The 9351-nt window shown below is 67.2% G+C and overlaps 1 protein-coding gene across 4 annotated transcripts; it reads right to left on the bottom strand.

Annotated features, from left to right (window-relative positions):
• Positions 1–251: 251 nt before the first annotated feature.
• Positions 252–8771, bottom strand: CSPG5 (chondroitin sulfate proteoglycan 5). 4 transcript variants are annotated; one of them, XM_074573834.1, is made up of 5 exons: positions 8619–8767; positions 5676–6957; positions 4388–4576; positions 2684–2756; positions 252–832 (listed from the first exon to the last, which is right to left on the bottom strand). In XM_074573834.1, the coding sequence occupies exons 1-5, from the start codon at positions 8680–8682 to the stop codon at positions 662–664; spliced, it is 1779 nt and encodes a 592-aa protein (XP_074429935.1). In that variant the 5' UTR covers positions 8683–8767; the 3' UTR covers positions 252–661. The 4 variants fall into 4 exon arrangements, with proteins under 4 accessions (XP_074429935.1, XP_074429936.1, XP_074429937.1 ...); XM_074573835.1 differs by having other exon boundaries at positions 254–829; XM_074573836.1 differs by lacking the exon at positions 252–832 and adding an exon at positions 839–2124 and having other exon boundaries at positions 8619–8771.
• Between the last annotated feature and the right edge of the window lie 580 nt (positions 8772–9351).

Genomic DNA, 9351 nt, shown 5'->3' with positions numbered 1-9351 from the left:
GGTGGGACACGTTGTACCCCTGACCCGGCAGAGCCGGGGAGGTGCCTGGGGGAGGGGGCACCAGGCACCCACCACCCCCCCCCGGGGGTGATGCTCAGACGGGACCCTGGGGCAGCAGGGACCGAGGACCTGCTCTGTGTGTGTGTGTGTGTCAGGAGATCGCAGGCACCGGCAAGAGGCTTAACTTTTAAAAAAAAAAAAAAGTTTTATTTCAAGATTTTCCTTTTTTTTTTTTTTTTTTCTTTTTTTCTTTTTTGTCGTTTTTACTCGTATTTCAAAAAAAGTGGGGTCAAAGTACAAAAAAAGTCAGTTGCGGGACAGCAAAGGTTTAGAAATCACAGCGCGGAACTAACGCAAGCGATAGACACGGAGCACAAACCGAACACCCCCACGACACGACGCGGCCAAAGACCGTTTACAGCCTTTGGCTTTGTATTATTATTATTAATTATTATTATTATTATTATCATCATCATTAATTAATTTTTGTTTTCCTCTGTACAAAACACACCAAAGCATGCCACGGAGCAGGGGAAAAAAAAAAAAAAAAAAAAGAAAAATATGAGATACTGGGTGGGGAGGAGAGAGGAGATTTGTCCAGCTGGGGGGGACGGGGACGGGAGGGGTGGCCCCCGGCTCTGGCCTCCTCCTCCTGCCCTGCTCACGTCAGGTTGTTCTGCAGGCAGTTGAGCTCGCCGCCCTCCTGCTCCCCTTTGCCGCCGCCGCCGTCGTGCTTGGGCGACGTCGAGTTGTGGATGTTAAAGGGCTCCTCGTCCTTCAGGCAGGATTTCAGGGAGTCCTGCAGCTTGTGGGGAGCGCTGGGGTCATCCTGCTGGGAGAGATGGGGGGGGTCAGGATGAGCGTGGCAGGGAACATCGTTGCAATGGGAGGGGGTGACCTGCAGTGGGACTAAGTCCCAGTTCCCGAAGGCATTGATGTCCCCACTGGCAACCGAGCATCCCGACCTTGCAGGGCAGGGATGCCCAAGGGTAAATGCCCCCCCACCCAGCGCACACCTTGGCACGGGGGGAGCCGACAGGGTCCGAGCCGCCTGCGGTGACTCGTTGCCATTCCCAGCCACGGGTCCCCCACCTCGGGGTGCCACCAGCACCCAAAGCCGCTCGCCAACAGCACCCCAGAGCCGCGCCGGCCATGGGAGCCGTCCCCCCCGCCCCCGCCATCCTCCCCCCGACACCCCATTTCTCTTCCCATTTCCAGCCCGGCTCGTCTCATCGGCCCCACGCCAATTAGCAACTCCCCGAGCAGCGCTTGGCAGGAGGCCCGAGGGGTTGGATTTATTGCGGTTCGTTAGCGTACAGCTGGCCCCCCCCCCGTGCCGCTGGATGGATCCAATGGAGGAAAAGCCAGCGATGCTTCTTCCCGATGTCCCCCCATGGCTTCCGGGAGCATCTTCCCCCCACCGGGGCTGGGCTGTGCCCCGAGTTTGTCCCACATCCATGGGGAGAGCGGCCCCCGATGGCACCGGGGCCGAGCTCTGGTTGTGTTGGGTAACGTCTGTGCCCGGATGATCCCGGCATCGCCGTCGGTGCTGGTGGGGCAGGACGAGCCCTGGATGGGCATCGTAGGGGTTACGGTGCCCCCGGTGCTGCGCGGCGGGTGGATGGGGACACCCAAGGGCCAGCTCATATGGGGATGGGAACCCTCCATCTTCTGGGCAGTGATCCTATGGGTGATTCCCAGCTGATCCGGGGTGATGCCATCGGCTCCACAGCAAACCCCGCAGGATGGGCACCGAGCTCCTCGCCCGGCGAAGAGGCTGCTCCACATGTCCCCAAAAACCCCTTTCCCAGGGGTATTGACCCCTCCGCATCCTTGTTCCGCTGCGTCCCGGGCACCGAGGTCCCATCCCAGGACCAAGCCCTCCGCATCCCGGAGGGGACCCCAGCGAGACGCCAGGGAGCGGCTCCGAATTCATCCCGAGGTTCATCCTCTTGGCAGCGGGGGAGCGAGCCGGCTCCGGGAGCCTCCTGCCAGGGTGGCCGGACGCTACGGCTGCTAAAGGCGGTCGAAAGACGGGGGAAAACCGGCAGTGGGCTAAGGCAAAGGCTAGAGGGACCTACGCTCCTCCTCCGGCTCGCGCTCGGCAAAGCCCTTCGCTTCTCTCTGTTTCGATTCGAAAAAGAGGAGGTTGGAAGGGCAGCCTTGGCGGGGGGGGAGTGGGGACGGACGCGGGCGGCCGCATCCTGACCGCGCCAGCGGCATCCCGGAGGGTTTCATCCTCCGGCATCACCCGCCGGTCCTGCCCCAGCGATGCCGCAGCCGGCCACCATCGTCTGCCGGAGCCACGTGGCACCGGCTGTCCCCATCGCACCCCTTGGCAGAGCCAAAGCCACCAGGGGGGACTCTGGATGGTGGCTCCCGGACATGCCACGCGGGCAGGAGGGGATGGGGCAGGGGGACAGTGGGGTGACACCAACCCCCTGCCCGGCCTGGGTCCGGTTTGGGTACTCAGGGCAGGTCCCGGCAGCGAGGGGATGGAGGGTTGGCCATGGTGGGGTGGGGACAGGAGGGTACAGAGGGACCCGGTGGTGACACCGTCACCCAGGCAGTGCTGGGGTCATGGAGGGGGGGGACGGACGAGACATCACCAGACAGAGGGACAAGGGTAGGACAGCAGGCGGGAGACCGGGGGGGGGACGACGGTGCGACGAAGCCTCCTTACATTTGGGTGGGAGCCCTCGGCGATGGTGGAGAGGGAGAAGTTGTCGTTGTGCAGCTCGGACGGGGTGCGGTATCTGCCGGGGGGGGGAGAGGAGAGCGTGGCGGTGAGACCTGGGACATCACCGAGCACCCCCCCATGCCCCCCGACGCGTTTCGGGGTGAACCCGATGTTAGGGGTGGAAAAGCCCCCGGTGCTGGAGGTCTGAGAGCTGAACGTCCCCAGGGAGGGAGGTTTGGGGCTAAATACCCCCCAGATCTGGGGGCTTGGGGGCTAAATGCTCCCAGATCTTGATAGGGCTTGGGGCTAAATGCCCCCAGATTTAGCGTTGGGGGGCTAAATGTCACCAGGGATGAAGGTCCAGGGCTAAATACCCCCAGATTTAGGGTTTGGGGGCTAAGTGTTCCCAGGAATGGAGGTTTGGGGGTTACTGCCCCCACATCTGGGGACTCAGGGGTTAAATATCCCCAGCTCTGGGGGGGAGGGGGGGTTGGGGCTACATATCCCCAGCTCTGACGATCTTGGGGAGGGGGGGGGTGTTAAATCTCTCCAGATCTGGAGTTTTTGGGGTAAATTCCCCCAGCCCTAGGGGTTTGGGGGCTAAATACCCCCAGGGATGGAGGTTTGGGGCTAAATGCCCCAAATCTGGGAACCCGGGGGGGGCTAAATGACCCCAAATCTAGGGTTTGGGAGCTAAATGTCCCCAGGGATGGAGATTTGGGGCTAAATGCCCCCAGATCTGCGGATTTGCAGCAAAATGCCCCCAGATCGGGGGAGTTTGGGGCTAAATATCCCCAGCTCTGGGGGGGTTGGGGGCTACATATCCCCAGTTCTGAGGATTTGGGGCGGGGGGGGGGCAAATGTCTCCGGATCTGGAGCTTTTGGGGTAAATTCCCCCAGCCCTCGGGGTTTGGGGGCTAAATGTCCCCGGCTCTGGAGGTCTGGGAGCTAAATGTCCCCAGGGATGAAGGTTTGGGGCTAAAATGCCCCCAGATCTGGGGGTTTGGGGGCCAAATGTCCCCAGGGATGGAGATTTGGGGCAAAATGCCCCCCAGATCGGGGCTGGGGTCGGGGCTAAATGCAGGCAGGGGAGCGGTGGGGGCAGCCCGGGGCGAGGGAGCCCCAGGGGCTGGCAGGGAGCTTCGCTGCTAATTACACTTGGCCCTTCCAAGCACTAATTAACAGCTCATTAGGGACCCAGGCTGGGAGGGCTTTCTCCTCCCCTGCTCCAGGGAGGCGGGCAGCAATCGCTGGGGTCAGGGGGTGACAGGGGACGGTTCGGGTCACACACCCCACCCCCCCCCCCAGCCCTGTCCCCGGGGACACAGTGGGGACCATCTCCGGTGGCCCCTGGGCAGCGTGGCGAGCCCAGCCGGTGGCCCCAGCTCCCAGTGCAGCAGATTAACTGGTGCCAGTCAGGAACGGCATTAAAGGATTAACGGCGGAGCAGGAACCACAAGCCACGTCCCCGCAGGCCACCTGCCTCCGGGAGCTTTCCCACCCACCGTCACCATGTCCCCATCGGCACCGGGCTTCCCGATGACACCGCGCGGGGACGGGATTGCATCCAGCCCTGGTGCCACCACCGAGAAGTGAGCCCACCCAAACCTCTGCCGATGACCAAGGTGGCACCCCGGAGGGGTTGGGGACAGTTTTTTGGGGGCGGGTGGTGGGGGGGGTGCCAACCCTGTCCCCAAGGCCACTCACTTGGTCTTGCGCAGTTTGCTGTTCTCCGTCTTGAGCAGGTAGAGCTTCTTGGCGAAGAAGACGGTGAGCATGAAGAGCAGCAGCACCACCAGGGCGGCCGAGCCCACGGCCACGCACATCACCTGGAAGTCGGTGACGATGGCCTCGCAGCGCGTGCCCTTGTGCCACGTGTAGTCCTGCGTGTTGCACCTGCGAGGGGACACGCTTAGGGACCCCACCCCCCCCACACCCCGCAAACGTGTCCCCCACCCCACAGAGCGTCCTCAGGGGACACCGGCATCTCTAATCGGGGGGATTACGGGTGTCTGGTGGGGGATGAGATTAACGCGACCCCCCCCCAGGGGTGCGACCCCCCCCCAACACTGGGGCCAGGTGAGATGGGTGACAGTGGGGGGACACCAGGAAGAGGGGCGGGGGGATGCTCGTGTCCACCCCCTGGTGCAGCCGGGCTCGATGCCAGCCCCACGGCGCGTGCCGAGCCGTAGCGCACATCGGCTCTCCCCGGGCGCAATCTGCCGGGGCCGATTAGCGTGGCCGCTCCGGAGCTCCGGCTGCGCGGCCCTGACCTAATTCCTGGCCAGCAGCCGCTCGGGGGGCAGGGAAAGCCCCTCCGTGTCCCGGCGGGATGGCGCTGCGGGGGTGAAGGGACCTGGATGGGGTGCACAGGGGATGGTGACCAGGGATGGGGTGCAGAGGGATGGAGAGCCTGGGAATGGGGTGCATGGGGATGGAGAGCCCAGGGAGGGGGAGCTCGGACATGGAGAGCACAGGGATGGGGTGCACGGGGAAGGAGAACCCAGGGATGGGATGCAGCAGGCTGGAGAGCCTGGGAATGGGGTGCACAAGGATGGAGAGCCTGGGAATGGGATGCAGGGGGCTGGAGAGCCTGGGAATGGGGTGCACAAGGGATGAAGATCCAGGGATGGGGTGTACAGGGGATGGAGAGCCCAGGAATGGAATACAGAGGGATGGAGAGTCTGGGAATGGGGTGCACGGGGCCTGGAGAGCCCAGGGATGGAGTACACGGAGATGGAGAGCCCAGGAATGGAATGCACAGGGGATGGAGAGCCGGGAATGGGGTGCCTGGACATGGAGAGCCCAGAGATGGGGATGGAGTGTCCAGGGATGGGGTGCGCAGGGGATGGAGACCCAGGGATGGGGATGGAGAGCCTGGGAACGGGCTGCTTGGAGATGGAGACCCAGGGATAGGGGACACAAGGATGGAGAGCCCCCACATGCGCCCCCCCCATCTCCCCACAGGCCCAGGATCCCCGGCCCCGTCCCTTACCGGCAGAAGGCCCCGTGGCTCTCCACCAGGTAGCACTGGCCGCCGTTGTGGCAGTAGCTGGGGACGAGGTCGCAGACGGAGCGGCAGGAGCTGTTGTGCCGCACGTAACCGCTCCGGCACTCGGTGCCGTTCTCCGGCTGGCCCCGCTCCCCTGGCCGCGGCCGCACCGTGGGGCTGCCCCCCGCCACGCCGGAGGGCTGCGGCGGGGCCACGTCACGGCGGCCGGTAGGTCGGGGGTCCCGCGGCGCCGGCTGGGCACCGGGCACGGCCGAGGGGGGCGGCCGGTAGCCATTCTCGTCCTCCAGCCCCCCATCTTCCTCCTCCTCCTCTTCCTCCTCATCCTCCTCCAGCTCATCCTCCTCGTCCCCGTCGGCGTAGAAGGAGGTGGTGGGGTAGAAATCGGCTTCGTCGAAGGGCGTGAAGTCGTCGTAGAGCTCGTGGAGGGCCCACGGCGTGGCCGCCCCCTCCGGCTCCCGCCGCCGCGCCGAGCCGGCCGCCCCCTGGCCTCCCCCGGGGAAGCCCCCCATCCCCTCGCCCCCCTCAAACAGGTCGTAGTAGTCGACGTCGATGATCTCCGAGGCCGTCTGGTCGGCCGGCGGCTCAGCCGGGCCCGTGACGGCGGTGATGGGCTCTTCCAGCCAGGTCAGATCCGTCCGGCCGCGAGCCCCCTGCGCCGGGGCCGGGCTGGATGCGGCCACCCACAGCCCCGAGTCCCCCACGGCGCCTGGCACGGGGCTGGGGTCCCCCGGTACGGGGGTCTGCGGCACGGCCGAGCCCCCGGCCGCCAGCAGCAGGTCAGATTCGGCCGAGTCGGTGGCGAGCTGCGGGCTGGGGGGGCTCGGCGGGGCGGCCGTGAGCCCCCCGAAGACCCCCGGGCTGGGCAAGGAGGCTTGCGTGGGCCGCTCGCCGCTCCCCGGCTCCTCGGGGCTGCCTGGTGCCACTGTCCCCCCGTCACCGGGCCAGGTCACTGCCGCTTGGCCATCTTCCGCCGAGCCGGCTTTGGGGGGCAGAGCGCTGGCGTCCCCCTCCCCGGCGCAACCCGCGCACCCCTCCGGCATGGCCGCCGGGTCCGTGGTGGCCATCGGGTGCCCCCCGGGGGGATCTAGCTGGGGTCCCGCTGGGGGCTCGCTGCCCGCCACGGCCCCCCAGGGACCGCTGCCGTTGCTGGGCCCCCCCGGGGGGTCTTTCCTGGCCGGGTCCCACCACGGGGAGCTGCTCTCCAGGGAGCCCTCCCAGCCTCTCCCCTCGGCCTCGCTGGCGTTTTGGGGGGGCCACTCGGATGCTGGAGGGGGGACAAGGAGAGAAAAGATGTGTCAGAGGTGCCCTCCACACCCCTGGGGGGGGACGCAGAGGCCTGGGGGGGGTGTGTCCTGGTGGGTCCCCACCAGCTCAACCTCGCACCCACCAGCACCATGACAAGCCATTTTGGGGGGGGGGGGCGGGGGCGCTGCACCCCAAGTATTTTACAGTCTCTCGCAGGGATCAAAGGGGCAAACCCACAGCAGCCCCCGGCTCTATGGGTCCCCCAGCACCCACGGCAACCCCAGACATCACCCCCCAACTCTGCGACCCCCCCCTCAAGCCAAGCTACCCCTGGCCCAGCCCCCCCCAGGGAGGGGAACCGGCCTCTCCTGCCCCTGCAAGGGGATCCAGCCCCCCCCGCAAAGCCATCAGCCCCCTTCAAGGGGATCCAGCCCCCCTGGAAGGGGATCCAGCCCCCCCACAAAGGGATCCAGCCCCTCCCTGCAAGGATATCCAGCCCCTCCTCTGGTTCCCGCAAGTGCACCCCATACACATACTGGGATCCAGCCCCCCCCGCCCCCCCTGCCAAATGGGATCCATCCCCTTGTAAAACGGGATCCTGCCCCCTCCCGATGTATCCAGCCCTCCTCTGGATCCTGTGAGTGCACACACACCCCCCCCCTCCGCACACACAAGGGGATCCAGCCCCCCCCGGAAGGGGATCCAGCCCTCCTCTGGTCCCTGCATATGCACCCACTGCACACAATGGGATCCAGCCCCGACCCCCCCCCCCCGACCCCCCCCCCGCAAGCCGGATCCAGCCCCTGCAAAGGGATCCAGCCCCGTGCAACAGGATCCAGCCCCCTCTGCAATGGAATCCAGCCCCCTGCCACGGGATCCAGCCCCCTTACGAGGGGATCCAGCCCCCTCTGGTTCCTGCAAGTGCACCCCATAAGCACAAGAGGATCCAGCTCCTCCAAAGGGATCCAGTCCCTCCTCCGGCTCCTGCAAATGCACCCCGGGCATAAAGGGGATCCAGCCCGCTGCAACAGGATCCAGCTGCCCCCGGCAAGGGGATCCAGCCCCCCCCCCCCCCTCCCCGAGGGATGCAGCCCCCCCCCAAAGGGATCCTGCCCCCGGCAAGGGGACCCAGCCCGCCCTGCAAGAGGATGTAGCTCCCGCAATGGGATCCAGCCCCCTTAAAAGGGGATTCAGCCCCCCCTCAAAGGGATCTGGCCCCCGTCAAGGGGACACAGGTCCGTCCCCCCACCCCGCGAGGGATCCGGCCCCCTCCAAGGGGACCCGGCCCGCCCTGCAAGAGGATGCAACCCCCCCGCAACGGGATGCAGCCCCCGGCAAAAGGATCCAGCCCCCCTCAAAGGCATCCAGCCCCATGAAAAGCGGATCCAGCCCCCCCCCCCCCCACCAGAGGGGATCCGTCCCCCTCCCCAACGGATCCGACACCCTCCCCAGCGGATCCACCCCCCCCCCCCAAGGGGGATCCAGCCCCTGCAAGGGGATCCCCCCCCCCCCTCCCCCGGCTGCCTGCAGAGGAATGCAGCCCCTGCCCGGGACCGCGGACCCCCCCCCCCACCCTCGGCTGCCCACCCGGTTCCCCCGGTGCAGGATCCGTGTGTGTCCACCCCCATCCCCCGGCCCCGACATCCCCCCCCCCGCCCCCGCTCTATCCCCGGTACGTACCGAGGGCTCCCAGCAGCAGGGCCAGGGCGAGTGCGGCGCGGGGCCGGGCAGCCGCGGGGGCCATGGCGGCATGGAGGGACCCGCGGCTCCGCCAGCGGGGCCGGCACCGGCAGCGGCTCCGCCCGCGCCCCCCGCGCCGCCGCCGCCGCCGCCGCCGCCGCTCGGCTGCCGGGGTTGGGGGGGGGTGTGGGGGGGGGGCCGGGCCGGGCCGGGCGGGGGGCGGGCGGGCGGCGGGGGCCGGCTCCGCCCGCGGGACGGGGGAGGCCGCCGGCAGCCGCGGTCGGGGGCTCCGGGACACGGCAACGGGACCCCCCCCCGCCCCGCCACTCCTCCCTCCCCGCCGCCGCCTCGGCATCCCCGGGGGACACCTACCCCCCCCCCCCCCCCCCCAAGGAAGCAGCGGGACACAAACCCTCCCCCCCCCCCAAAAATAGAACCGGGGGACACGGCCCGGAATCACCCCCAAAAATCTTCCCCTGCATTGGGGGGGGGCATCCCTGCACCGGGACCACCCTGCACCCCCCCCCCCATCTTCCCCTGCATCGCGGGGGGCATCCTCCCTGCACCGGGACCACCCTGCACCCCCTCCTTAGCACCAGGTTCCCCCCCCAAAACCTGCTCCTGTATCGGGAGGGGGGGGCATCCCTGCACTGGGACCCCCCGTGCACCCCCCCAGTACCGGGATCACCCCCCCCAAACCTGCTCCTGCATGGCAGGGGGGGGACATTCCTGC

The sequence above is a fragment of the Larus michahellis genome, chromosome 2, assembly GCF_964199755.1.
Source record: "Larus michahellis chromosome 2, bLarMic1.1, whole genome shotgun sequence".
Classification (NCBI taxonomy): domain Eukaryota; kingdom Metazoa; phylum Chordata; class Aves; order Charadriiformes; family Laridae; genus Larus; species Larus michahellis.
The sequence above is the reverse complement of the archived record's forward strand: the minus strand, read 5'-3'. Positions and strand labels throughout refer to the sequence as shown.